This window comes from Malus sylvestris, chromosome 2 (genome assembly GCF_916048215.2).
Source record: "Malus sylvestris chromosome 2, drMalSylv7.2, whole genome shotgun sequence".
Taxonomy (NCBI): domain Eukaryota; kingdom Viridiplantae; phylum Streptophyta; class Magnoliopsida; order Rosales; family Rosaceae; genus Malus; species Malus sylvestris.
In genome coordinates this window covers 11,274,937-11,302,933 of record NC_062261.1, presented here as the reverse complement: position 1 = coordinate 11,302,933, position 27,997 = coordinate 11,274,937, and the positions used below count along the sequence as shown (strand labels likewise).

Sequence of the window (27,997 nt, the reverse complement as noted above, 5' to 3'; positions counted from 1 at the left end):
AACCTATAAGAATTAGCAAACCACGGACGGCCATTAACTGCTCTCAAGTTCAAGTTCAAGTTCAAGGCAGCGATCGATCTCCGGCGGTTTCTTGCGGCTACGACGGTGAGTTCTCGTAGTTTTCGTTTTTCTGGGTTTAATCGAAGCATTTCGAAGCTTCGCATGCGCATATTGTAATTGTATACGTTTATACGAAATGAAAAAAACTCAATTCATCGGCAGAGCTCTACTCTGTTTTATGGTTCTTTTTTCTTCACATTTTTTTGTCTAATAATCTTGAATTCTTAGGGTTGAATGAAATGGGTTCTTTACGCCCTTTACGATCGCTTCGAAGATTGTGTTTGAATTTCTCTTTTTTACGAGGGTTTATTTGTTTTGTGTTTTTTACGCTCTCTGTTTTCGCTTGGTTTCTGAGAAAGCCAAGGAAAATGCAAGAATACTGGGTCTGATGGTGTTCTGGATTTAAATTCTGTTTTTGAAAAAAATGACCAGTTTTTACCCAGAAACCCATTTATTCCCTCTAATTGGTTTTGGGTTTTTCAGAGACCGCTCTCTGTTTTCCTTCGTTTTCGTTTGTTTGGTTACTGAGAAAGCCCAAGAAAATGAAAGAATCCATTGTTTCCAATGTGATTATGTTCTGGGTTTAAATTTGAATTTCGAAAAAAGTGGCCGACTTTTACTGACAAACCCATTTTTTCCTCTAATGGGTTATGGATTTGAATTTGATTTTCGAAGAATTAACCAATTTTTACCATGAAACAAGAAAACCCAACTTTGGTTTGTTCTTTGGGGTTTCTTATATTTGGCGTCCTTGGGTTCCTTATCTTTGGTGTCCTTGTTAAGTTGGGTTTCTTCGTTTTTTGCAGAAATGGCGATTTCCGAGGGAAGTGAGGAGTTTACCATCAGTGATAAATGCAATTCTGATAATTCTGGGGAAGAAAACCTTTTCGATGACTGTGGACAAGAAGAATATATGCGTGATCTATCTCATGATCATTTGGTGAAAGTTGAGGTATGTCACTGGTTGATTAATTGCTTTTTATTTTTACTGCATTCATGTTTACTTAATAGATTACATTAATTTTGAGCCTATACATTTGCTTCAGTTTGCTAGCTCTTCTCAAGAATTACGCTGAACAGATTATCTACGCTTCATTTCGCTGTGCTCCAAATCGAATCCAGTTATAAAAATTGGTTCATGCAATATAGGATTACTGGATGTTTTAATTGTGTTTGGTATATTTTCGTTTCATTTTCCTGTGATGCTTGTGTTAGTTATGTAGTATTGATAGCAGAGTTATGTAGTATCTTAACCATTTCTTTGAGCAGGAGTCGACTTTTCCTTTCATGAACTTGTAGGGGTTGTCGGGGTTTTTATACTAATTTACTAAAATTCAAAGCAAAAAGGAATTCTCTTTGTCCCTATTTCGCTTTATACTTCCGATTTAAATTCAATCACCTATTTTGATTGGTTGAATGATGAACAAGCTTTGCCATTGTTTGTGTGACTAAAGTTTAATCCTTTCTAACGTTTATCTACTTATGCGCCTTTCTAATGTGTTATTTCTATTGCAGTTTCACGGATATCGCAACAAAAGGATTGTTCCTGTAATTGAAACTTGCGAATATCCGGGACACAAAAGGTTCAAGCATACCGTGGAGATCAAAGATGTTGTTGCAGACCATGCTCTTGAATTCCTCCCTGCAAAAACACTCTCCCGGTTCAGAGCTGTTAGCAAAGAGTGGGACAAGCGGATTACCAGCCCTTTCTTCATCCACAAGCAAGGTTACCGCTTCCGGGATATCTCTGGTCTCTTTTGTCAACTCCCTGGCGACAGGCCCTTCTTTGTATCTCTTAATCATGATGCTTATGGCGTTCCCAGTCCTTCCCTCAGCTTCTTGCCTGAACCGGTTACTGTCAGAACGAGCTGCAATGGTCTGCTTTGCTGCCAAAGCTGTGATGGAGAGAATACCTACTACATTTGCAATCCTGCTAACAAGGAGTGGAGAGCGCTTCCCCAGTCGAACTTCTATCATGGCCCTGAACCTGCTCTAGCTCTAGCCTTTGAGCCTTCTGTGCTTAATTTTGCAGAGCATTTCCAACTTGTTTGCGCCTTCTCTCTAACTGATCATGCCTTCTCTCTAACTGACCATCCGGTTATCTGTTTCGAGATCTACTCTTCGAGGTCATCCTCATGGAGACTTGCTGACACAGAATGCTGTGAGTTGGATGCTATGAAGTTGAATGGTGACGGGCTCTTTCTGAAGGGCGTAGCCTTTTGGGAAACTTCTGCTGGGGCTGTTTTGGCTTTTGATTTGAATGACGAGCATTATGGTATTCTGTCGCTTCCCATCAACAGCGGACCACATGGTGTATTGACAGAGATGAATGGTGAGCTGTGCTACCTTCTGCCTCACAAAGACAAGAATGAATACACCCTGGACATCTATGGTGACATGGACATGCATCTGAAGCATAGTATTGCTCTTGGTCTTGAGTTTTTCAACAATTTTAACAAGGAGTTGAGGGCGTTGGCTTGCGTGAACAATGACATGGTGATATTTGATTTTGGAAAGAGACTCTATGCTTATAATCTGAAGACAGGGAAGGCTGAAATTCTAAGAAGTGATGACGGGACTGATGTTGGATATGTAAGGTATCTTCCATATGTCAACAACCTCGTGCACGTTCACCCTTCGTAAATGAGCAGTATACTTGCTGTTTTTCTCCTTCCACTCTCAGACTGGATTTTCAATTTAGGATTTGATGATTGTTTGCAAGTTCAATTTAGGAGTTGTTAGTTGAAACTTGTTCAAACTCATAATAATGTTTAGTTTCTTGAACCACAAGTCATAGTGATCAGTTTCTTGGACCACAAGTCATAATGTTTGTTCTTGGGTTTTGACTGTCTGTATGATATGCGAATCATGGAAACATCATTTGACAATTGTGTATTATTGAACAGCAAAAATATACAAAAAAAAAAAAAAAAAAAGAGTCCATACAATTTGGGTCAAACTACAAGGTAAAACAGAAGTGTAATCCAGCTCAAAAGATGAGGACGGGCTTTACATACAAATCAACATCCATAAATAAATAAATAAATATGCATTTCTCCCTACAAAAGGGGAAAAATAAGTGCTCCCCCATTTTCTGCAACCAAAAGAAACGTGGAATCAGAAATGGAGGTTAACAGAAAGTGGCAAGAGGTCATGGCCTCTATCTCTCCCCACGTAACAAACTCTAGAGCCTTCCTAGGATGCCTATAAATAGGCATCAGTTGCAGCAAGAAAACAGAGAAAAAAGAAGAAGGGGAAACTCTGCAGAAAATAGAGAAACTTTTGAGAGAACACCAAAAACAACGAAGTGCTGCCAGAAAAGAGAAGGAATTCAATCATTCGTGCTTTCCATGAATTTCTTCGGGGTGGCCTAAACCACCCCGTGAAGTTCCAATCAAAGTCTAATGAAAGTCATTCTTTGCGGTCCAATGAGAAAACAGATGCATTTGTGGACAAATAAACAAGAGAAAAGAAGCAAAATGCAACTTTTGCTCCCCTTGACCGACTCATATTTGGTCTCTATGAAGAAAAGACAGCAAGGAAACAACATATACAAAGATGCAACACAAGAAAGAGAGAAGAAATTATCATGTTCGGTGTTGTTGCTACCCACGGGTACAAAACATGGAAGATGCCTTTGGCTAAAATGATACGAAAAACCATTTGGGATAAGAGTCCAAGCAAATGAGGAATGCAACATCCAAGGGGGGACATCTCAAAGTCATTCACATGAAGAAGAGGAAGAAGAAAAGTTTGTTTTTTTAAAAAAGCCATGCACATGGCCATCATATTGGATAAAAGAGACAAGGGAACAAAGACAAATGCACATGTAGACAAATGACCATATAAGTACATGTATGTGTTGAAAAATAAACAAAGGAAAAGAAATCAGAAATTTTGATGATGACAAAAGAAAAGTCCCCAACACAACTTTGATAAAGACAAGGAAGGAAGAAGACGTGAAGATGGAACAAAGATTTTCATTGTGTCGAATATGTTCACCTACTTCTCTGCCACATGAAGATAAAAAAAGGGTTCAAAGTTTTAAGCTTCTCTACCGTCCCACGCTTCTCTCTTTCACGTGAAGATTAAAATAAAAAAATGTTTCAAGCCTTTGCATTAAACACTTGCTGTTCCAGGTTTAGACCATCTTCAATGGTGGCTTATAACCTAAATTTTCCCCTTCCCCCCCCCCAAAATCCACTCCAACCCAAAACCTAAACCAAACCTAAAACCAAAAAATTAAAATGAAGGCAAATATAGGTCACAAATTTAGCCCACAAAAGTTGCTGGGACCCACTGATGAGAGTGAAAAGTGGGCATTGTCCTGTAGCCAACGGCTACTTTTCTTCATCGGGTGGTGGTGGTAATTGGACCGTTGGTTAATCCAATGGTCCACATTCAATTTTTTATTATTTATATTTATATATTTATTGAATCCAACGGCTTAAATCGAATATAATCAAATCTAACGGTAAAAAAAAGATCTAACGGTCCAAATTTAAATCCAATGGCTAGAATAATCTTAAAATTTATTGGAATTTAAATATTTTTTTCCAACGGCTAGAATAATTTTATTTTTTTAAGTTTATGTGGTTTATCATGATTTTCATGTATTGATTTAGTGATTTTTCAAAATTTATCAGAATTTAAATATTTTTACTTTAAAATGTTCATAAAATTAATTTAGGATAGTTTACATAATTTTTTTTAAAAAAAAATAGCCTTAATTCATTTTTTGATAATCTGAGGCTAAAATTTTAGGCCAAAATGGTTGGAGTAGAAAAGCTGTTTCTGAGCTAAAACTTAAATTTTGTGGGCTAAATATTTTTAGGTTTTAGGTCAGGATTGGAGATGGTCTTATAAAGAAGGAAACGTTTGCTGCCAAATTATTCGGGAAACTCATTCACATGGCAAACACCCCAAAGAACTAGAAGACAAATCAAGACTACAAAAGATTTGGGGAAAAGCATCACTTTATACAAGTGTTAACAAAAAAATAATGACAAAGACAAAACATAAATGGGAACACAAAAGAGGTGTCCAAATGTCTACTGTCAAGACCAGTCAAATAATTTCCCCTGAGAAAACAGAAATGCCAGAGAGTAATTACACTCTAATACATCAAAACTCATTCAAAATGCAGCAGATATGAGGGATGCATTACTACGAATTTAAGAGTGCAAATTCTCACCTTGGGAGCCATGAATCAACACTTGTCTTCAACGAACTCGTACTGCAAAAAACAAGTTCGTCCAACAACCAAATAGAAGAGAAGCCTTTACCTATGACGCCTGCATGCACGGAAGATTCAAGAAATTTATCAAAGTGTAGAGCGTCGTTTCACTCCAAATACATAAACAAATTCAGAACATAAAGAAAATGAAAATGGGTAACCTGCTTCGCTCCCACTGCCCTCTTCGTTTTGAGTTCTCGATTCACAAAAAGAAACACAAGTGAAGTGGCAAAAGCAAAAGAGCAATACAGCAGAGGAAAAGTGAAAGCCTTCGTGGACCTGAGAAATCAAAGAGGGGAAAAATGAAAGCCTTCATGGACTCGAGGGAAACGATGTTAAATCAAAGAAGTTTGAAAATAAGATTGAACTTCAACAAACCTTATCCATCCTCACTGAGAAATCCACGGTTACCCAATCCAAATAGAAATTTGAAATATGACGAGTACCCAAGGATATCAGTTGCTTCTGGAGGAAAATTACCCTGTATGAGAGCCAAGAAAAATGGGGACTCTTAAAAAAAACCCATTTCGCCAGAGAGGGGGAATAAAGCCGCATAAAAGTTTTTGTTGGATTTGTAGGTATCAAAACCGCATAAAAGAAAAGGAGAGGTGGATAAAGCTTCCTGAAAATCACGAACCCACGTGGGAAGTTGTGAAAACTTAAAAGCATGAAAAAAGTAAAGCTTGTTTTGTGAAGGTTTGAAAATTCAAAGTATGTTCAAAAGAAAAGTATGCATCTCACGTGGAGAGCAAAAGAAAGTCCCTGCACCCATCAAAATTATGGGCTTTATTCAGAATTTAAATAAGAAGACAAACTGACAAAGGTCCCAGAAAAGTAAGGAAAAAAGGGGGCCGGCCTTTCATTCTTTCAAAGTTTCAAAAAGTCCTATTTCAAATAGGATGGAATTGCTACGAAACCTTGAGGAAAAGTCAAGCAAAGATGAAGTCCCAATTTACTAGGGATTAAAATATGAAAGAAGCTTTTCAGCAAGCTAATGGAAGCTAAGCCCGTGAGTCTATCATTTTGTTTTCACCAAAGTGGACTTTGTAGATTCAAGCACCCATTAAGTTAGATCAAAGTCAACGAAACTTGTAGTATAAGCACAGAGATAATGACAACACATCATTCCAAACACCGTGGACGCAAACCATCTCAAAGCAAAAAAGCTCGATAAATACATGGATCAAGCTCCCATAAAATTCTTGAAGAAGTCAAATGGCATGAAGCCGTATCAAATCTCAAAATGGTACAAAGCCGCGTCAAAACTCGAAGGCATAAAGTCGCTTCAAATAGCTCAAAGTCATTCAAAATTATGAATTACGCCGGTTTGATTTCGTTAAGAATACATAGGCATTTTGATATCAAGTTTTAGACGCAACCGTGAAACCGAAACGAATCCCTGGTTCATATAAACTAAATTCACTCCTGCCATCAAATACCAAAATGGCACGAAGCCGAAGAAAAGTTTCAAATGGCACAAAGCCGAAGAAAAGTCTCAAATGGCATGAAGCCATATCAAATTTTCTATGCTCCTCGCCTGCATGAGCTGAAACTGCATAAGGCATCAAAACCCAAACACCATGAACTACGAGTGACTTGATCCCTTAAGAGGGTACGTAGGCAATCTAGGGTTCGGCCTAGGTGCAGTCACAAAATCAAACTAACACCAAAATCCTCAAGTTACATTTTATTCGAATTGGAATCAAAGGGTATTTCTTTCCCAAAAGAAAGGTTGTAATTAATAGGCGCGTAACCTAGAATGGGTCGAACTCGAATTAATAAAACCCTCTTCGGAAAAATGAACGAGGGTGAAATTGTGTCGAGTGAATAATTTGTTTACATATTATGTACAATTTTTGCTCCACATGTATTGTGGCTTCACCTTTCACCTTAATGAATGCTGAATATTTCTTTAGTCAGAGGTCCTTTGAATGCTGAATGTTTTCATTTCTTAATCAGCAAATTGATACAATTTGCTCTTTAATTCTCAAAGTACAACCACAGCCAAGATCATATCAGAAAACAAATCAGTTCTGGAAAATTGTTAAAATTTAGTCAATGTACATTAGAACGAATCACATCTTCTAATTCTGTATCCGTCGAGCTTTTTTCATCGTCATCTTGCTTATACATACTTTTCTTTCCAATATCCAGTGATATTATTACCATCTATTGTTCTGATGAGAAGGAAGGGAAAATACAATAATGACAGAAAAATGCTCGACTGATACACAATTAACCGAGTTGTGTCCTAACTAGAAAATAACGGAGAAGTGTAAGAATTGAACTTCTACCGTGGTGTAAGAGGGGATAATAAGGTGCTGAGCGGGTGCAAAATAACGGATGTCTGGCCTATACGGACACAATACCTACAAGTTACTATTCTTGGTACCATTTTATGCTGTGTTTACTTGTTACTGAGTAGGTTATTCAGTTGGTTGATGTGAGTTGTAACAAGTGTGAAGAGATGCGCGTGAAAGGTGGAGGAAATGTCTAAATTTGAAGGCTATATTTGTTGGCTGTGAGGGAAGAATGTAAAGCAAATACAAATGTGGGGGATTGCAGCGAGGTGCCAAAGTGGGAGAGAAGAACTGGTAAAAGAAATAACAAACAAAATGCTAAGTTAAGGGCTGGCCTACACAGATAGATAGGTTTAGAGAGAGAGCTAAGGGGTTGGTCCCTCCTTTGTAGGAGGCCATAATGCCATGGCAATCATACCTCCTTTCTCTTTCCTTTGAGAACCCTCCTACCTTCTTTCTTTGATCACCAGGTACCACCTTAATTATTTGTTTTCCACCCCTTAATTTCCAGACGATCTTACGATTTTTTCTCCAAAAATATCCGATTTTAAATTTCAGAAAATTCTTTTTTAATGTCATACGTACATGTCAGAACATGGGATCTAAATCCTGGAGGGAGATCGATACTAATGTTGTTATCTTTACTTGGTAGCACATGTACATGTACATTCGTTTAAGTTACACATTTGCATTTTCTCTCTTATATGCGTCTGCATGATTGCATGCGTCGTGAGATACGTTGATCTTCCAAAACCTAATGTTGTTTCTTTCAAATATTGTTGAATTTGATCATGGTCTAGGGGACTTCAATCATTGCGACGAGCAGTTCTGGGAGAGGTGAAGTTTCCCGCCACCACAACATACAACTCTTTGGGAAATTAGTCCTTGGCCGGAGGTTGAGCAAGAGACGAATAATGTCTTCTGACAGTGAGCCGTCCCCGGACTCTTCATCTTCTTCACCACCTACGCCGGACTCGTCCAAGTCATCTCCATCTGGTCCATCTCCAAAGGAATCCCCAGAGGACTCATCTTCGGCGCCACCACCATCCTCGACGCCGGCATCATCACCACCACCGTCCTCGCCGCCTCCATCATCATCTCCGCCTCCAAAGGACTCGTCTTCATCATCATCGCCGCCTCCCAAGGACTCGTCTTCATCATCATCGCCACCTCCTAAGGACTCGTCTTCATCATCATCGCCACATCCACCCAAGCAGGGGTCCCAGTCTCCACCTGCACCAAAAGAGGCGACCCCATCTCCACCTCATGCTAAGGAATCACCGGGAAAGGCAACGCCGGCACAACAGACACCAGCGGCAGATGCTGAAGATGAGACTTTGAGTGCGCCTCCTCCTCCAGGGCGTTCTCGGACTTCTCCCTCTGGTGCACTCACGCCACCACGTGCTAGTAGTTCCTCATCAAAAAGTAGTTCTGATGATGACGACACATCATCATCTTCAAATAAAGGCAGGGCGGCGGGAGTTGCAATTGGGGCAGCTGTAATTATAATTGTCCTGCTCGTCGTTTGTGTGGTTTGCATCAGGAAGAGGAGGAGAAAGCGCCGCGATATGCAGTACTATGGAGATGCTCCTAAAGGTGTCAAACCCTAACTCGTTCATCACCCATGCATTAATCCATGTATAACATTCATTGTTTTTTTCTCCTTTTTTGCCCTAGCAACATTCATTATTTCGCTAATGCTTGAAGTACCATATTTTCATACCACATTAGCTGACCACATGGTATGACGTACACATAAACTGGCAGATCATATAAGCGCGATCTATCATTGTGATTTTTAGGAATGTTTTGGAATTCTTTGATGTGTTTTAGGAATGTTTGTTTTGATGTCTTGCTAATCAAAGAGCTTAAGACACATACGGAAAACGTTGAAATGGTTGAACTAAAAGAAAATAATATAATTATCGTAGAACATACAATAGACTTATTGACTTGTTCATACAATAAAGGAAAACAACTTTATGTGTGCGCAGCTGGTGGTGGCTATTACAACACACAACAACAAAGTTGGCACGATATGAATAATCCACAAGGAGACCATGTGATGAGGCTAAACAACCAACCACCTGGTGGTGGTGGTGGTGCTTGGTCTTCAACACCTCCTCAAATGCCGATGAGCGGTGAAGTGAGCACCAATTACTCAGCACCCCCATTGCCACCTCCCTCACCATCAATGGCACTTGGTTTCAACAAGAGCACCTTCACATATGATGAGCTAGCAGCCGCTACTAATGGGTTTGATCAGGCCAATTTGTTGGGTCAGGGCGGGTTCGGGTATGTGCACAAAGGTGTTTTGCCCAATGGAACAATAATTGCAGTGAAAAGTCTCAAGTCGGGCAGTGGGCAAGGAGAAAGAGAATTCGCAGCAGAGGTGGAGATCATTAGTCGCGTTCACCATCGACATCTTGTGTCACTGGTTGGATATTGTATTGTTGGTGAGCAGAGAATGCTGGTCTATGAATTTGTTCCCAACAAAACCATGGAATATCACTTGCATGGTGAGTATGAATGCACTTAGCATATTCCCTGTCACACAATCTAGTACATTGTCGATATTTTGTTGATAACACTAAATGACAACAAATCATCAACAACAACAAAAAAAAGATCAAATTCATCAATTTACTTTAATCTATTATGAGTGCTACCATCCAACACATTTTTGTTGATCATCTCTCGTTTTATAAAAATGAAAAGAGAGGCAGTCAACAAGATAATCAACACGTTTGGTTAAATGGCTGTGTATTTGTTCATCTTTTTGAGCTATTTTTGAAACTTTGTGTTGCAGGAAAGGGTCTACCACCTATGGATTGGCCAACTAGACTTCGGATTGCAGTTGGGTCTGCCAAAGGGCTTGCATACCTTCATGAAGATTGTAAGAAAGTCGCAGCCCTTATATCGTTTATCCCATTTATTTAACTATTGTATATGTCTGACATATATATATAGTCTCATCATTACTAATTAATTGGAACTTGAGTTGCATCCAGGCCACCCGAAAATCATCCATCGTGATATCAAATCTGCTAACATTCTCATTGATAACAACTTCGAAGCCATGGTATAGTCCCCAAGTTGTTTATAATTTCATGCCAAAGTCATTCAACATCCCGAGATCATCCTTTAATGTATTCATTTTTCTGTTCTTTCAGGTTGCAGATTTTGGGTTGGCTAAGCTGTCTTCTGACAATAACACCCACGTATCGACACGAGTCATGGGAACTTTCGGGTATGTCACATAGCTTCTCTCGTAGATAGCCTTTACCCCTACATTCGAGACCTGAGTTCGAATAGTACAATAGGTTATGTCAGATACGAAAATGAATCAATTTTATTAGTACCTTGCAACGCAAGCAATCTGTGTAATTATAACTCAATCTCATCTTAATTAGTGGGTTGGTCTAATTACCAAATATAATTCTGGTTTTGCGTCTGAATAATGCAGGTATTTAGCTCCAGAATATGCATCAAGTGGAAAATTGACAGAAAAGTCTGATGTTTTCTCATTTGGGGTCATGCTCCTGGAACTCATAACTGGAAAGAAACCAGTGGATCCTTCAAATGCAATGGACGACAGCTTGGTTGACTGGGTTAGTACTTGCATGCTCTATCCTTTCCAATGTTGATCATATTTTTTTTAATATTTAGAGTATATGATCATTAAGGTTTTACTAATTTTGTGCAAAATGTGACACAAATGTACAGGCCCGACCACTTCTCACTCGTGCATTAGAGGATAATAATTACGCGGAGCTAGTAGATATTCGTTTGGACAATAACTACAACCCTAATGAGATGGCCCGGATGGTCGCGTGCGCGGCTGCAAGTATCCGTCACTCTGCTAGAAAGCGCGCAAAGATGAGCCAGGTATACATATCAGACATGTTATGTTGTCATAGACTCATAGTTATTTATGTTGTCTCAACATTTAAATTAAATTTCATTTTGACCAATAGTTGAGATTGACAGTTTGATAACATAATGTTTATGTTATGAACGAAACAGATAGTACGTGCACTGGAAGGAGATGTATCGCTCGATGATCTAAATGAAGGAACAAAACCCGGGAAGAGCTCTATGTTCAACGCCAGTGGAGGAAGCTCGGACTACGATACGCAGGCGTACAATGCTGACATGAAGAAGTTCAGAAAGTTAGCCCTTTCAAGCCAGGAATTTGGGAGCAGTGATTTCGGGACTTCAAGTAATGACTCCAGAGAAATGAGCACACCCAAGAAATGAGGACTTTGAGCCCTCATGCTCTACAACAATACTGATTTAAAAGGACAGAATTAAAATTCACAGTTCGATAAAACTGTAAATACGAAAGCAATTAAGGATGATCATATGCATGCATGCATGCAACGTGATTACTGTTCTAATTTGTCATTGAACTTTGTGATTAAGCTGAAAAAATGTGAGGTTAATTGAAGATTAGGAGTGCCATTGATCGGGCCGCAGGCTGATTTGCTTTGGGTAATTGTGTACTTTGGGGGTAATTGAAATGACCCAGATCTTGATTAGCTTAATTAAGTTTGATCTTTTCTCTGATAAATATGGATTTGTACTATACCGTACAAATACTTTGGACTTAGAAGATAGATTGTCTGTATTATTATGAATTGCCTTGAATGTTGGATATTTTTATTTTCAATAAAATTATTTGTATCACAAATTATAAAGTTATTCATGGTATCTTTCAGAGAGGTAGTGCACCTCCTAGACTTTTGATCTCTGTGTTTTTAGCTCAAACATTTAATTTATTCAATGTGTTTTAAATTTCACTAGTTTAGTCTGTTGTGATTGGCTCATATTTTGAGCTGGCCACAATTAAGTGACTTTGTGTGTTATGCTTTTGGAGTAGTGACCAAATGTGGCCATATCTCATTTCGGCTAATAGTGGAAGACAATGATGATGTTTGCTTGGGATTCTTTTGTTTTGGCCTTTTTTCTTGGTTTCCCATTTACATGCCACGTGAGTGGCTTTGGGGTTTGAGTAAAAGGCAAAGGGAGCATGATGCATCATCATTATATCTGTGGAAAAAGGAAAGGTTGATTCATTTTTCTTCTCCATTTATTTGCAAAGAGCCGAAGAAGAGAGTGTGTGAAAGAGAGCATCTAAGGGGGAGAGTATTCGGCTCTCCCATGGGAAAGCATGGGCACGGGTGAGAGAAATCAAGAGAGCTAGAGTGAAAGATCTCTGGTGAAAGAACTCTTGGGATAGAGTAAGGCTTTTGGGAAAATTCTATGAGTGGGTGGACAAGGAATTCAGGATTGGGTTATGTCGATTTAACTCATGTATACTTGTACTATTATTTTCATAGTGAAGAGCAATATCTCTCCGGGGACGTAAGCAGGATTTTTGCCAAACCTCGTAAATTTCTCAGTGTCTTTATTTCTTATATTTTATTCTGTCAACTGAGTGTGATTTGGTGATGTTGTAATCTGAATCTCGTTTCCGTACTGACGAACGGGCCAAGGCACAACAATTGGTATCAGAGCATCGTTGGACGCTTTGGTTCGTTGGAGGTCCAGATTTGTTGTTCACCATGGAATTTTCAGTTGAGCAGTTTAATGGGAGATGCTGTTTTACTCTTGGTAAAGGAGAGTAATGGAAGCCTGAAGAAATGGAAGCCAGGGATGCTTGGATCCACTACGAAAGTTGATGTTGAGGAAGAAGACAAAGGCCTCTTTCTTCTTACCTCACTTTCAGATTTGTCTTAGAACCTTGTGAAACTTTACTGCATGGAAAGATACAGTAAGTTTGAAGCAGGTGCAAGCTTCTTTGGTGTGGAATGATACACAAAATAGACAACAGGTTCAGATCTGGTTTCGGAGGCAAGGGTCCATAGTGCTACGGTGCAAGGCCGGGTTGTAGCAAGTTTGTGGCATAAGGCTTCGAGTATGCCCTCTAGGTACTCGAAGCAACACTTTTCTTGGTGATGTTTGGTCTCAAGTGTTACAGGGGTTTTGCAACAGGTGGAGCTATGGGATTCGCAGGTGATGAGATGGTCCTGAGGTAGGAGGAAGTGTGGGAATTTTGTCTGGCTCGATGGGTTGTTGCTGGAAACGGGCGCGCTGACGAGTTTCCAGGTTACAGACAATGAAGAGGAGAAAAACCTGCTGGAGGAGACTAGGATGTGTCGAGATCTTGTCTAAAGCTAAATCGTGATTTTTAGCTTGCAGCAGCTGCACATGCATTGGCAGTGACTGAATCGGAACAGGACCAAAGAGGTTGATTCAGGGTGTGTATGCTGGTACGTAAGGCCAATGGACTTTGGTGATGGGTGCAAGGATTTTTGCACAGTATATTCGCCAAGGTGGAGATTGTTGTGATTGGCTCATATTTTGAGCTGGCAACAATTAAGTGACTTTGTGTGTTATGCTTTCGGAGTATTGACCAAATGTGGTCATATCTCATTTCGGCTAATAGTGGAAGACAATGATGATGTTTGCTTGGGATTCTTTTGTTTTGGCCTTTTTTCTTGGTTTCCCATTTACATGCCACGTGAGTGGCTTTGGGGTGGGTTTGAGTAAAATGCAAAGGGAGCATGATGCATCATCATTATATCTGTGGAAAAAGGAAAGGTTGATTCATTTTTCTTCTCCATTTATTTGCAAAGAGCTGAAGAAGAGAGTGTGTGAAAGAGAGCATCCAAGGGGGAGAGCATTCGGCTCTCCCATGGGAAAACATGGGCACGGGTGAGAGAAATCAAGAGAGCTAGAGTGAAAGATCTCTGGTGAAAGAACTCTTGGGATAGAGTAAGGCTTTTGGGAAAATTCTATGAGTGGGTGGACAAGGAATTCAAGATTGGGTTATGTCAATTTAACTCATGTATACTTGTACTGTTATTTTCATAGTGAAGAGCAATATCTCTCCGGGGACGTAGGCAGGATTTTTGCTGAACCTCGTAAATTTCTCGATGTCTTTATTTCTTGTATTTTATTCTGTCAACTGAGTGTGATTTGGTGATGTTGTAATCTGAATCTCGTTTCCGCACGGACAAACGGGCCAAGGCACAACATAGTCTTCAGGCAAATTATATTTATTCCCATCACAATCATTTGCACTATATATTATTAAGAAAAATTTCATTCTCAAATCGAAGGATCTAAAGCTAATGTTTTCATCTAAATTTTAAGTTAAACAAATCTACTCTCTTGCTAACTTTTTGATGATACTATTACTCAGCTTAAGCATATCCTTCAAGAAACGAAGTTTGTAACTGGTGCAATTGCAACTAACGATCTTGTCGCAAATGATTTGCTAATCTGAATCAATATTTTGCCTAAAAAAACCTCATTTTTCTAACAAATTGGAATGTTTAGTGGAGGTTGATGTCGTGGGTTTTTCTTGTAATCTTTTAATTCTTTATGAAATTAAAAAGCAACATAATTTTTTCTGCATTTTTCATGCTAAGCTTCGGGATTTTTCATGGTTTTAATATTGTCAAATATTGTTTGGTTATCTTTTGGTTAGGAGTTCCTTTCATTGGTTTAGGGAGATCTTTTCTGATGCTCATGTTCATTATGAAAAAAAAATGTTATAGTTCATGCTTTTGTTGATTAAATTGAGTATGTATAAACATTAATAACATGTTTCCAATTATGAATTATTTATGCGTTTATTAATTATGGATGAATCAAAACATAAATGTTGTCGACACAAAATAAAGAATTATTTTTTGCCACTTAATACTACATAGTGTCACATTCCGGCCCGGGCTCCCACCACATCCCGAGTCCTGCCTCTGCCGTAGCACGATATTGTCCGTTTTGGGTCCCGACCACAAACTCACGATAACTCGCTTAACTTCGGAGTTCCGATGGAACCCGAAGCTAGTGAGCTCCCAAAAGGCCTCATGCTAGGTAGAGATGGGAATATACATATAAGGCTTACATGATCCACTCCCATGGGCGATATGGGATGTTACATATAGTGTTATTCCTCTTCACTTGTAAGTGAGAGATCTTAGATTCGATTTCCATTAAAGACAAACTTGAACCACATTATTATGGTAAGCCCATTGTGAGGTTTGGCCAACTCCCTCACCCCCTTAGTTTAGAGACTATTGTTTGTTTAAAAAAAATAATAATCTTTTGATTTTGGAGGAATATGGCTCATTTGGAAATACTTTTAAATTATTGAAAGCGCTTTTAGAGAAAAAAAAATGGGATTTGTTATTGGCATTCCAAAAATCTTATTTTGCACTCCAAACTTTCTATAATTAGAGAGAGAAAATACACTTGTGAGAAGTGTAGAATGAGAATTTAGAAGTGTTAATAGCACTTCCCAAAAAAATTTGGAACAAATATTTATTGGGAATGCAAGTTAATTTTGGAAAGGAACTTGAAGTGTTTATGGAACCCAAAAATGTTTTATGTAAAATTGTTTTTAATCATTTAAAAACACTTTCCAAATCAGCCGTTAGATTGTTTGAGGGGATGTAGTATTTTGATTTATAAATAATACGGAATCATGACTTCTATTATTTTTACCCATTATACCCTCGCATTATTCTGAAATTTTAACCTAACGTCTCATAGGGCATCTTAATAATCAATCTGGTTTTCATTCATGCTCTGATTTCATACATATTTTGTTATTATACAAGGATATTATGAAAACTAAGGAAATGTGCGAATAAATTGGTTACAAACTCGTCATCTATGAGATTTGAACTTAAGACCTCTCACATATAAGTGAACAGAAACACTATTAAACCATAGTACTATGGGCTAGTTTGGTGTTGTGCTTCTAAAAAAAAAAAAAACTGTTTTTGTTATGCTATAGAAATAATCAGCTATGAAATAAAGCAGTTAGGTGTGACTATTGGTTTTGTTTGGATTCACAATTTGGTTCTGAAATCAAGGGCGATGACTGTGATTGTTGAAACTGGGAGTATTGAACAATGTCATGGCAGGGTCGGGGACAACGTGCTTCTAGGTGACCAGCACTCCTTCAAGTTGAGGTCGACAAGATCGGCGACGACGTCCTCGAGGGTAAGATCACTATTTAAAAAAAATCATCAAAGAATACCCTTCATATGCCTACTTTGAAAAAATGGAACTTTAACGAAAAGCACCTGGTACTGTTCACTTTAACGAAAAACCACATTTGTACACTAAAAGGTCAATCCTGGTACTATTCACTTTACCCTTTATTTTGTCCTTATCATTAAAACTCAAAGTTTTCAAGCCCTTTTCATTAGTTTTCCTTTAAAAAAAAGCAGGTTTCGAGAAGCAACGTTTTTGCTGCTTCAGCTTTCTTTGCTTTTCTGCTTTGAATGGCCTTGACTTTGAAAAAAAACTGGATTTTCTTTAGTTACAAAACACAAATTGGATTTCAGCTTTTTTCCACCCCTTATATAAAAAAAAAATAGTTAAACAATTTTTAACTAGTATTATATATCCTCCAGTTCCATATTATTAGTAAATAACTTCAATGAAAATCATTATTTATTGATCTAATTCCTCTGTACTTCAATTCCTCTAATTTCAATTACAAATTTTAATATGGAAATGTTATTGGCACTCCAAAAATCTCATTCTACACTCTTCACAAGTGTATTTTTCTTTCATAATATTAATATAGAAAGTTTAAAATATAGAATGAGATTTTTGGAGTGCTAATAACAATTCATTTTTAAAAAACGTTGGGCTTTAACAATGGTAAGATGGGTTCGAAAAAAAAAAAACAATAGTAAGATGGGCCGGCACCCAGTATGATTTTTGCATTGTTTTTTTGGGCTTTGCCACTTCCGTAACCCAAAAAATTAAAAAGTCCATTCTAACCCCAAACGAGAAAAACCACCGGGAAAATTGCCCTTCGTTTTGGCCGACTTTGGCTTCTATAAATACCCTCGCGAAAACCCTTCCCAGAAAGAAAAATGAAAAAAGAAACTTTCCCTGCCGCTATCGGGCTTCTCACGAGTCCGAGTCGGACCTGACTGTTTCAACCGGATTCATATATCTTCACTATCTGGTTACGATTACTCCGACCGTTCGTATACCCGTAATCCAGCTCCGATCGATTCGCCATGGGAGACTTCAACAGCGATGCCTTCATGCGCGGCCAAAACGCCGCCGTCCAGGGCCGAACCAAGGCCCACAACCGCCAAAATGTTGTTCAGCTCAAAATGGTTAGCCTTAATTAGGGTTTCTTGTTCTTAGTCGTGAAGGTTTAAGTTTTTATTTTTATTTTTAAAGCCTGAGTTTTTAATTAAAAAATGCTTGTTTAGTTATGCTATTTTCTTTGATTTAAAAAAAAAAAAACCCCCTAGCTAATTATTTACTAATTTAGCTTATATCTGTTATTTTATCATGCTTTCTTTGATTTCGATGTCTTCCCAATTGTTAAGGATTTGATATAAATAATAACGTTACTTGATTATATTTTCGATACATTGAAATTTTTTTCTTATTTGTAAATCTTTTATCATAATTGCACGGTGGCGTGAGTTGGAACATGTGGCTAAAACACCAATCAATTAGATCAATTGACGAAAACGCCCCTGGCTTAAACACAATCTATCGGCACATTGATATTATTGACTTGAATAAAAAAGTCTTTTCCGGCCCGAAAAGAATAAAAAGTACCGGGAAAATAATGTAATTACCCGAAAAAACTCACACACAATATTGGCTGTCTATAAATACCTTCGCGAAAACCCTTCGCAAACTTTCGCCGCCGCTATCTGGCTTCACCAGTCCGACTCTGACCCCGACCCGACTGTAGCAACCGGATCCGAATCGGCCATAGATTTATGCAATCCTCACCATCTGAGTACGAGTACTCGGACTCGTAACCCAGATCCGATCATCGCTTCGCCATGGGAGACTTCAACAACGATGCTTTCATGCGCGGCCAAAACGCCGCCGTTCAGGGCCGAACCAAGGCCCAGAACCGCCAAAATGTTCTTCAGCTCAAGATGGTTCGTCCTAGGGTTTTTTATGCTATTCACGTGAACGTTGGTTTTTAATTCTCATATTGCTTGATTTATTATGCGATTTTCTTTGTTTTTAGAAAAACCCTAGTTAAATTTTGGACTTATCTCAGTAATTTTATCCTGATTTATCAAATTTCGATGTATCTGGGCAGTGTGTAATTGGTAATTTTGTAAATAGTGTGAAGTTCTGGATGTATTTTGTAAGGGATGTTGATTGGGAAAATTTCGTTTGCAGATTGGGCAGAGCCACCCCACTGGTCTAACAACCAACCTTTTGAAGCTGTTTGAGCCTCGACCGCCGTTGGATTTCAAACCGCCTCCGGAGAAGAAAAAGTGCCCACCTTTGACAGGTCTGTTAACCATCTTAAATGGGGGCTGATTGGTTTCAATTTGGTATTAATTTCTATCTTGTAGCTGTTAATTTTGTAAAATGTTTTTGTTTATTTTTGGATAATGAAGGGGTAGCGCAATTTGTGAGTAAGTTTGCGGAGCCTGGAGATCCTGAGTATAATCCGCCTGTCCAAAAGGGTGAAACTCCTGTAAGTTTTTTACTTGAATCACTTGTATGAGGACTTAGCGATATGAAATCTTTGTTTGTACTGACATGTGTCTGTTTTGCTTTGTGGGATTCAGACACAAAGAAGGGCTCGAATACACCAGTTAAGGCTTGAGAAGGGTGCAGCAAAGGCTGCGGAAGAGTTAGAGAAATGTAATCATCTGATTCTTTTCTTGATTGTAAGAGTTTGGAGTCTTGGAGTTTCTGTTTTCTTGTCTTCCTAACATCTGTTTTCGTGCAGATGATCCGAATAATGACGCAAGCATTTCTGGAGATCCATACAAGACTTTGTTTGTTGCTAGACTCGTAAGTAACTTTTTTTTGTTTAGTTTTGGATTTCCTTCTCGTATTCTTCATATTCGTTAAGATTGACTTGTGATTTTCCCTGTATTCTTGCAGAATTATGAGACAACTGAGAGCAGAATCAAAAGGGAGTTTGACGTTTATGGTCCAATCAAGCGGGTAGGTATTTTGTTTGAGAAACCCTAAGGGGGTTCGGTAAGAGGTTCACATGTGCTGTAGCCTATCCTTTATTTCCCTTTACAAATTGCAGATTTTCTAATCTTTCAATTTGAAAAAGCATGCTGGAGTCTCAGGGTTTTCAGGATTGTTTTCCTCTTTCATATTTTCTTCAAAAGATATCTGGGGTACATATTTACAAATTTTATGCATGATAAACTGAATTTGAAAAATCCACCTTTCCACCTTTCAACCAACTTGTTTGACGTCAACAATGCTTTTACCATAAATGGTAATGCATAATCACGCCTTTCAAGTTTGTTCTCTCTGATTTAGTTTTATTGTTAGTGGAGTCTATGCAAATTTGTATTTCTAATACAGGTGTCTGCAAATATACCGGTAATGTCTTGCGGGTTTGTTTAAATCCTTCCATAGCTTTCTTTTTGAAATGGTTTAATATAGAGATCGTGGAATTGGGTGTTTCTAGGGACATTAGCATTAAGTTTTAACATTGAAGAAGTATCCCTGGTAAGCAGTGAGTACTCATCAATATCTTTGATTTCTACCTACTTGATTACAAACATGGTGTTTCGTCCTGCACAGCAGCCTTGATATTAACACAGGTGTCACTGCAAGTATTATGGTAATTTCATATTGGTTTGCTCCATCCATAGATCCCTCTTTGATGTAGTATTATTTAAGAGATCTTGGAAATGGGTTTTCATAGGATATATATTCTTTTTAAGTCCTAACATTCAAGACTATCCCTGGTAAGATGCGGTAATTGGTTCACATATGGTATCTTTGATTCCATAATTTCTCCCCATCCAACTTCAAAGATGCTTCATCCTGCATAGCAAAGCTGATTACTATAAGTTGAGCAGAGCAGCGATGCATTGTGTCTTTTGGCCTTTATTTCAAGCAAGAAAAGGAGTCCCCAACTTCTGTTCTTTTCCCTGCACTGGGTAAATCATGTAGGGAGTATTACCATTTCTTTCATCTTTGAACTTTTAGTAACGTGCATTTCCTGCTGAAACTTTTACTTGTGGCTTTAAAGGCTCTCAGAAAAGATACATCAGCAGCTTGATGTCATGTTATTTTCAATAGTAGTTATAAGTTTTTATTATTTAAAAAATCTCCCTGGTAAGGGGACAATAGTCTATCCAACTGGTAAATTGGCCACAAATGTCCGTTTTTCTGCAACTCTAGCCGGTGGTGATGCATCTTGCGATGGAAGCTGTATGATTTAAAGGTGAGCACGGCTAAAGAGGCATAGTGCCTGTCTGCCGTGCCATTTAGGATTCAATATTTAAGATTTTGTAGTATGATGCCTTGTTGTAAATGTTAAAACATCTATGCATATTTCTTAGTCTTGAGCAGTCTTTGCTTAAGATCTGAATCGTCTATTTATCTGGTTGATTAATTTTATTATTATTTGAGATTTCAGGTTCGATTGGTCGCTGACAAAGAAACAAATAAACCTAGAGGCTATGGATTCATTGAATACATGCATACAAGGGACATGAAAGGTTTGTCTTATTACTATGCACTAAACATTACCATGTGATTGGTCCTTTGTTTCTAATGCTAGCTATATATGTCACAGCTGCATACAAACAAGCTGATGGGAGGAAAATTGAGGGAAGAAGGGTACTTGTTGATGTTGAACGTGGTAGAACAGTTCCTAACTGGCGACCCCGCCGACTGGGTGGTGGGCTTGGAACTACCAGAGTTGGAGGTGAAGATGTCAATCAGAGATATTCTGGAAGGTATTTAGTTCGATTCCAACATTTCCACACTTCTGTCATTGGAAAACTGACGTGCTTCTACACTTACTTTGTTACAAGAATTTATCTTTTAAGTGTATCTCAGGAGCAGTTTCTTTGTCTTCCTATTATGTAATTCAGCATAATATTAAACTGTTTTACTGTTTCTTTGTTGACTTCCAAGTTCTATGTGTTCAGTTGTTTAAGTTTGTTTTCTCATATAATTCTCTAGGCGTCTTTGCTAACTATAACATTCATCATTATTTGCTTAGGGAGCAAGTACAATCTGGAGGACAACCCCGGTCTGAGGAGCCAAGGGCACGCGAGGAGCGACATGTAGACTTGTAAGATTTTCCAAATTGTTGTGCACACTGTCTAAAGGTTTTAGGCGTAGTGAAACTCAACACAAAATTTTAAAAAATAAGACAACTTGATTCTAATTATAAAAAACAAAAAGAAGAAATTGCGGTGCTGCATAATGGTTATGGACTGCTTTTTACTTGTATACTATAATGATAGGTAATCGTGAGAGGCATAAGTTTTGCAACAATAGTCTTGAAGTTTTTGTTCTGTCATATGTTATGCTTTGTAAGTGTTGCCTAAGTTTTCATAGATTGATGCAATTTCAGATTTTGCTTTCTATATGATTGATATTGAGTGAAATGATTTTCAGGGATAGAGAAAAATCCCGTGAAAGAGGAAAAGAGAAAGAAAAGGAAAGAGAACGGGAGAAGTCCCGCGAGCGCTCTCGTGAACGCTCCCATGACAAGTCTAGAGACCGTGATCACAGGGAAGATAGGCACCACAGAGATCGTGATAGAAACAGGGACAAGGACAGGGATAGGGAAAGAGATCGTGGTGGTCGTGATCGGGATCGTGGTCGTGAACGAGGACGGGATCGTGGTCGTGACTATGAGCATGGTCGTGATCGAGATAGAGACCGTGATCGGGAGCGTGATCGTGATCATCGCTCTAGAGACAGGGAGAGGGATTATGAAGTTGGGGAGCCTGAGCATGATCGTGGCCGTTCCCATGACCGTATTGAATCAAAACATGAGAGGGTCCGACATGGGGATCGGGAGCGGGGTTATGACCACACTGCCCAAGAAGACGACCAGGGTTGGTTTGAACAACCTGGGCATGGCCATAGGCACTCAGAGCCAGATGATGATGCTGAGCCCTATGAGCATCATCGTAGCCAGTATGATCAATTGGAAGTCCAGCATGATGATGATCGCTACAAACAGTATCCTGACAATGCTCATGATCGCTATGATCGAATGGAAGAGGATGATTACCATTATGAACAAGCACCAGCTGATCCCCGTGAAAGGGAGAGGGGTGGAGATGTCGAGCGAGATTATCAGAGGTCATCTAGATCACTATCTCGAGACTACAATGAGTATTAAGACTGAAATTCGAAACCTCTCAAGCCTCCGGACCTCACTGGTGAGATATTCACTCTACTTGGTTTGATCAGTGCTCGAGATTGCGTCTTATGCAGCAGCTACTTTCTGTGGTGTGGATCTTATTGCTATATTATTTTTCTCGTTCTTTCGTCTAATTTAGAGACCGTGTTTAAATGTTTTGCGATGAAGATGTCTTTAAGTTTTGGAAATATTGTGTGTGTGTTGTTGGGTGGTTTTAATGTTTGAACGTTTGTGCTGGTGGAAATAGGTAGAGATTTTTCACCTCTTATCAAATTTGTGAGAATTAATTGTTTCCTGTGACATTTTATTTCTCTTGAAAATCCTGTTAATTTTGGGCTGGAATGGTATAAGGTCCAAACTTTATGCCGAATTGGTTTTCTTTTAGGCAAAATTTCTCGTTGCCCACCCACAATAGTTGCATCGATTAAATATGTTTTCCCTGTTACCTGGCTACTGTTACTTTCTGTTTTCGTGAAGAAACGGGGGGATTGTGGTGTTGCGAGTTAATTACATGTTGTTATGTGTTTTTACATTTTTTTCATGAGATTGTGATTAGTGGATAGTGCTCGTGCCGTAGAAGTCCCTCTCTCCTTCAGGTTGGCTTCCAAAATACTCACGCACTAATATGCATTTTAATCCATCGCGTGATTAGTTTTCGTTCTCATTTGGAAGGTAGGGTTAAACGTTATTTTCTTTGTTTGGAAGTGGTAGTGGGGTGATTATAAAGAGCAAAGAAGCAGCCAAAAGCCATGAAGCAGCGATGAAGCTTCATATAGACAGACTAGACACCAGAGCACCACCGCCTCGCCTAACGCTTGTTCGTGCAGCCGCAGCTGCTTCAAAGAAACCGCTTCTCGGAAATTACTCGGAAGCCGCTTCTCGGAAATTTCTCGGAAGCCGATATTCTTGTTTTGTGGTAAAAGTAACAAAAATTTCGACAGAGCAACTTGATTAGAAAACAAGTAACAATGATTATGCTTTTATTTGTGATGTCATTTATTTACATTTCTTATTAGTCCCAACTTTTTTAAATTCAAACCAGGGAGAACATAACCGGAACCTCATTTATTTATAGTTAGTAAAATAAAGAATTCTTGTTACGTGTCACGTCAGTTGGTCGATCATTGTAGTCCCATAAACGAGAGATGAACCCACTTGTCATTATCATATCCTGTTACTTAACTTCTACGAATCTTCAAATAAAAAAGATGATGGATTGTGGACAAGAAAACACGGGATTTAGAATTTGGGACCGGTTCACTAAATTTACCAAGAACTAGTAATTCTCACTTACGAAAGGAAATGAAGGGATTATTGTCATTTTATTATTTTCTTGAATCCTTGATAAAATAATTCAAGACACAAGAGATGTGAAAGTTTTTTACCAAAGTTTAGAGAGTGCATTTGGTGTTTTCTCCACTCTGCTTTCACTTTCATCAATTTCAAGTTGGAATGATTGAGAATCCAAAAACAACAGTACGTGATATTATCAATCAACTCATATTATAACATGTGAATTTATTTAATAATACCTTACTTTTAACTATTTCATGTCAACTTTTTAGTCCAGTTATATTATAACACGTGAATTAGTAACACCATGTAACAGTGTGCTGATACACTCAAATCAAATTCTCATATATATATATATATATATATATATATATATATTATGTATGTTTGTATGCATGCATATATGTATGTATGTATGATTTGTGGGTCCCAAATGGGAGCGTAAATAGGACATGCAAATAAATAGAGAGAAGAGTTATAAATGTAGGGAGCAGGCATTCTTCATGTTTTCCTCCACCCCTACACTGCACTTGAAAAACACAAGAAATTAAGAGGAGTTGAAAAAATAAATTCAACCGGAGAAATATACATACAGAAAATAGCTTCTGAGATTCATAACTTCCTTGCCTTGTTATCAAATTTTCATCTTTCTTATACCCGAATGGCTCGAAACATGTTCACTCAGGGGGCAGTAAAAATGTCAGCAGGAGCAGCAGCATTAGCAATAGCATGGGCAGTATTCACTGAAGTTGCCAGTGCAGAAAGGCCTCTGAAAGATGAGATCATCAAGCCGAAAATTTTTGTTGAGCAAGAAGCAATTTTTGCTAGAGTCATTAATTTTCTATGGCAGGCTGGAGGCTCTTCTTATCAGCCTGTTTGGCCTGTGAGTTGTTCAATCTCTCTTTACACACCGAAAGATACAGCAAGACAGATATGGTTTTCAGCTATTGTGGTACTTTTTGAATTTTTGACATGTATGTGTATATTTTGGTTGAGCAGGAGATGAAGTTTGGTTGGAAAATTGTAGTAGGTTCGGTAGTTGGATTCTTTGGTGCTGCATTGGGTAGTGTTGGCGGTGTTGGTGGTGGAGGAATTTTTGTTCCGATGCTCGCCTTGATTGTTGGCTTCGACCCCAAGTCTTCCACCGCGATTTCCAAGTGTCAGTAATCACCTCTCAATCTTTCCTTTAACTTGTTAGTCTAAAGTTTTAATCTGGAATTTACTGTTTGGGATTAAATTTAGATCGAAATTAATCAACTGTTTGGCATTCTTTTGGTGATACAGGTATGATTATGGGAGCTGCAGGATCAACAGTATACTTCAATTTGAGGCTTAGGCACCCAACATTGGACATGCCCCTCATAGATTATGATCTGGCGTTGCTCTTTCAGCCCATGCTCATGCTAGGGATCAGCATCGGAGTTGCCTTCAACGTCGTGTTTGCTGATTGGATGGTCACAGTTCTACTTATCATCCTCTTCTTAGGTCTGTAGTAACATTCCAAACACGAATTTCTATCAGTTTTGTTTTCTTTTGAATAGTTATTTGATCAAATGGAATCCGAACTCTGCGAAAAGAAAAGCAGACCAAAGTTTTTTGATATATCTATGCATTCCCAAAAGTCTTAATAGATATTCTTCCGAGTTGTGGCAGGTACAGCAGCAAAAGCTTTGATGAAAGGCGTGGAAACATGGAAGAAGGAAACAATGATGAAGAAGGTAAGATATGTATTCACGGGAAATGATTTCCGCACATAACCCTTTTCTCCCTTTTAGCACCTTCCCAGTTTTCTTGGTCTTTGTGTATTGAATAAATCAAAGGTCATCAAGGGACAGAAATAAAGAGAGGCGGAGAAGGAGAAAAAGGGTGTACGAAAATCACTTCCCTTTCCACTTAGCTATTTCTAGAGCTATCAATGAGTGTTCTTTCCAACCTACTAACGAGGAATCTGATGTTTTACTGACTTTCAGGAAGCGGAAAATATGTTAGAGTCGGAGACCAAACAGGATGGTGAGTGCTCATTCGTCTCATCCAAACATCCAAATGAGGACTCAAAAGAAAATTAATAATAGTAAACACTTATTCAATATCTATATGTCTGTAGATGTTTGAGAACAATGGTCTAACTAACCTCCTTAGTTGCAGAGGGTTCTGGGGAAGACTACAAGCCGCTACCTAGCGGTCCAGCTTCATCACAAGATGAGGAGGTGAGTCCCCACTCCCAATCATATCATTAGACCTCTTGCGCAGTACTCTTGGATTCTTGGTTATCTGCAATTTTTCAAGTTTTGTAAGTTTCTGTTGTGTTGAATTTATGAACAATTCTATCCAGGTACCAATAACGCGAAACATTTACTGGAAAGAGTTATCGTTGCTCATGTATGTCTGGGTGGCTTTTCTTATTGTCCAGATTGTTAAGGTTAGTTTTACTACCAATCTAGTCAATAGCTAGTAGACCTTGGATTTCTTCAGCTACAAGTTTCATATTTTTAATTCCTCTGCCTTCATTCCGAAAGCACAATGGTTTTTTACTTTTGTTACTGAATGAAACCTTCTGAATCTTTATGCAGACATATACCGAAACTTGCTCCACCACGTTCTGGATCATGAACTCATTGCAGGTAACGATAAAAACTCGAGTAGTAAGTATGAGAATTCTCCTAAGAACTCGAGAAACATGAAATATGAACTTTAATACTCATATTTTCCCCAATAATGATCGGCTAGCACAAACATAATAGTTTTATCATTGCATACATAGGTACCAATTGCACTTTCTGTAACGCTCTTCGAAGCCATATGCTTACGCAAAGGCACCAGAGTGATTGCATCAAAAGGAAAGGAAATCACAAACTGGAAGTTGCATCAGATTTTTCTCTACTGCAGCTGTGGAATTGTAGCTGGTATGGTCGGTGGACTACTTGGCTTGGGAGGCGGTTTCATCTTGGGACCCCTTTTTCTTGAATTGGGAATTCCTCCTCAGGTATAGTTCAATGCAAGTAGGGAACCACGTACTTATAACTCGTAGATTGTTGTCTTACTTCTTCAATATGGGATTTTGGTCATTCACATCCACTGCTTGTGTTGAGCTGCATTTCATCTGTAACCTACATAATCGGGTATCATAACAGAAAATGTCGCGAACTGAAATTATCTGCTGCAACTGAAATAAGCAGAAAAATGAAACCAGACAGATGAATTTTTATATCGTTTTCATTTGCAGGTAGCAAGTGCTACATCCACCTTTGCAATGCTATTCTCATCCTCCATGTCAGTTGTACAGTACTACCTTCTCAACCGTTTCCCAGTCCCCTATGGTAAGCAAGCAATAATCTAACTCCAGATAAACCCGGAAAACAAAACTAATTGTTTCACGTTTACTCTGTGTCTGTGCTGCAGCTGCTTATTTCGTGGTGGTTGCAACAATTGCTGCATTTACTGGTCAGCATGTAGTGAGAAAGATCATTGCAGTCCTTGGCAGAGCATCCATCATCATCTTCATTCTAGCTTTGACAATCTTTGTCAGCGCAATCAGCTTAGGTAACGAATTATAACACGCGTATACTTATTAATACTGCCCTATAGCACATCCTCTCAACAACGCGTAACTTTGTCTTGATGTATATTTCAGGCGGGGTGGGCATAGCAAACATGGTTGAGAAGATGGAGAATCGAGAGTACATGGGATTTGAAAATTTCTGTGTCCCATCTTAAGGATATGTTGTGCAATACGATTATTGCCGTGGAGTTTCTCAACCCAAGATAACTACATCCACACTTCAATCTACTTTTCATATATGTTTGTATATTTTTCCATTAATTTTCCGGCAAAGGTTGCGTGTTATTCGTGTACTGGACTTTTAAACAATCAATTGTTCCGATCAGTTTGTAATATTTGCGCATTACAAGTCGTGACTGAATCTTGGAGAT

General features: G+C 38.6%; 5 protein-coding genes across 8 annotated transcripts; 4 read left to right on the top strand and 1 right to left on the bottom strand.

Annotated features, from left to right (window-relative positions):
• Nucleotides 1-2: 2 nt before the first annotated feature.
• LOC126611529 (F-box protein At5g07610-like) lies at nucleotides 3-2,879 on the top strand. Its single transcript, XM_050279834.1, has 3 exons — nucleotides 3-105; nucleotides 867-1,012; nucleotides 1,576-2,879. Exons 2-3 carry the CDS (start codon nucleotides 869-871, stop codon nucleotides 2,701-2,703), a joined length of 1,272 nt encoding a protein of 423 aa, XP_050135791.1. The 5' UTR covers nucleotides 3-105; nucleotides 867-868; the 3' UTR covers nucleotides 2,704-2,879.
• Nucleotides 2,880-3,004: 125 nt separating this feature from the next.
• Nucleotides 3,005-6,015, bottom strand: LOC126611537 (uncharacterized). 2 transcript variants are annotated; one of them, XM_050279851.1, is made up of 4 exons: nucleotides 5,675-6,015; nucleotides 5,458-5,575; nucleotides 5,255-5,354; nucleotides 3,005-3,154 (listed from the first exon to the last, which is right to left on the bottom strand). In XM_050279851.1, exons 1-4 carry the CDS (start codon nucleotides 5,963-5,965, stop codon nucleotides 3,070-3,072), a joined length of 594 nt encoding a protein of 197 aa, XP_050135808.1. In that variant the 5' UTR covers nucleotides 5,966-6,015; the 3' UTR covers nucleotides 3,005-3,069. The 2 variants fall into 2 exon arrangements, with proteins under 2 accessions (XP_050135808.1, XP_050135803.1); XM_050279846.1 differs by lacking the exon at nucleotides 3,005-3,154 and adding an exon at nucleotides 3,178-5,141.
• A 2,069-nt stretch (nucleotides 6,016-8,084) lies between these two features.
• Nucleotides 8,085-12,296, top strand: LOC126585600 (proline-rich receptor-like protein kinase PERK4). Its single transcript, XM_050250059.1, has 9 exons — nucleotides 8,085-8,227; nucleotides 8,397-9,192; nucleotides 9,591-10,115; nucleotides 10,406-10,492; nucleotides 10,608-10,678; nucleotides 10,770-10,846; nucleotides 11,063-11,207; nucleotides 11,323-11,484; nucleotides 11,623-12,296. The coding sequence occupies exons 1-9, from the start codon at nucleotides 8,192-8,194 to the stop codon at nucleotides 11,854-11,856; spliced, it is 2,133 nt and encodes a 710-aa protein (XP_050106016.1). The 5' UTR covers nucleotides 8,085-8,191; the 3' UTR covers nucleotides 11,857-12,296.
• Nucleotides 12,297-17,490: 5,194 nt separating this feature from the next.
• LOC126587860 (U1 small nuclear ribonucleoprotein 70 kDa-like) lies at nucleotides 17,491-23,137 on the top strand. 2 transcript variants are annotated; one of them, XM_050252950.1, is made up of 10 exons: nucleotides 17,491-17,756; nucleotides 18,799-18,913; nucleotides 19,023-19,102; nucleotides 19,197-19,272; nucleotides 19,361-19,425; nucleotides 19,519-19,581; nucleotides 21,026-21,107; nucleotides 21,185-21,347; nucleotides 21,617-21,688; nucleotides 22,018-23,137. In XM_050252950.1, exons 1-10 carry the CDS (start codon nucleotides 17,655-17,657, stop codon nucleotides 22,751-22,753), a joined length of 1,554 nt encoding a protein of 517 aa, XP_050108907.1. In that variant the 5' UTR covers nucleotides 17,491-17,654; the 3' UTR covers nucleotides 22,754-23,137. The 2 variants fall into 2 exon arrangements, with proteins under 2 accessions (XP_050108907.1, XP_050108900.1); XM_050252943.1 differs by lacking the exon at nucleotides 17,491-17,756 and adding an exon at nucleotides 17,846-18,548.
• Nucleotides 23,138-24,556: 1,419 nt separating this feature from the next.
• LOC126587871 (sulfite exporter TauE/SafE family protein 3-like) lies at nucleotides 24,557-27,959 on the top strand. 2 transcript variants are annotated; one of them, XM_050252966.1, is made up of 12 exons: nucleotides 24,557-24,950; nucleotides 25,067-25,226; nucleotides 25,352-25,552; nucleotides 25,721-25,785; nucleotides 26,038-26,077; nucleotides 26,213-26,274; nucleotides 26,400-26,486; nucleotides 26,638-26,688; nucleotides 26,829-27,050; nucleotides 27,291-27,384; nucleotides 27,467-27,607; nucleotides 27,699-27,959. In XM_050252966.1, the coding sequence occupies exons 1-12, from the start codon at nucleotides 24,729-24,731 to the stop codon at nucleotides 27,779-27,781; spliced, it is 1,428 nt and encodes a 475-aa protein (XP_050108923.1). In that variant the 5' UTR covers nucleotides 24,557-24,728; the 3' UTR covers nucleotides 27,782-27,959. The 2 variants fall into 2 exon arrangements, with proteins under 2 accessions (XP_050108923.1, XP_050108916.1); XM_050252959.1 differs by having other exon boundaries at nucleotides 26,207-26,274.
• The last annotated feature ends 38 nt before the right edge of the window (nucleotides 27,960-27,997 follow it).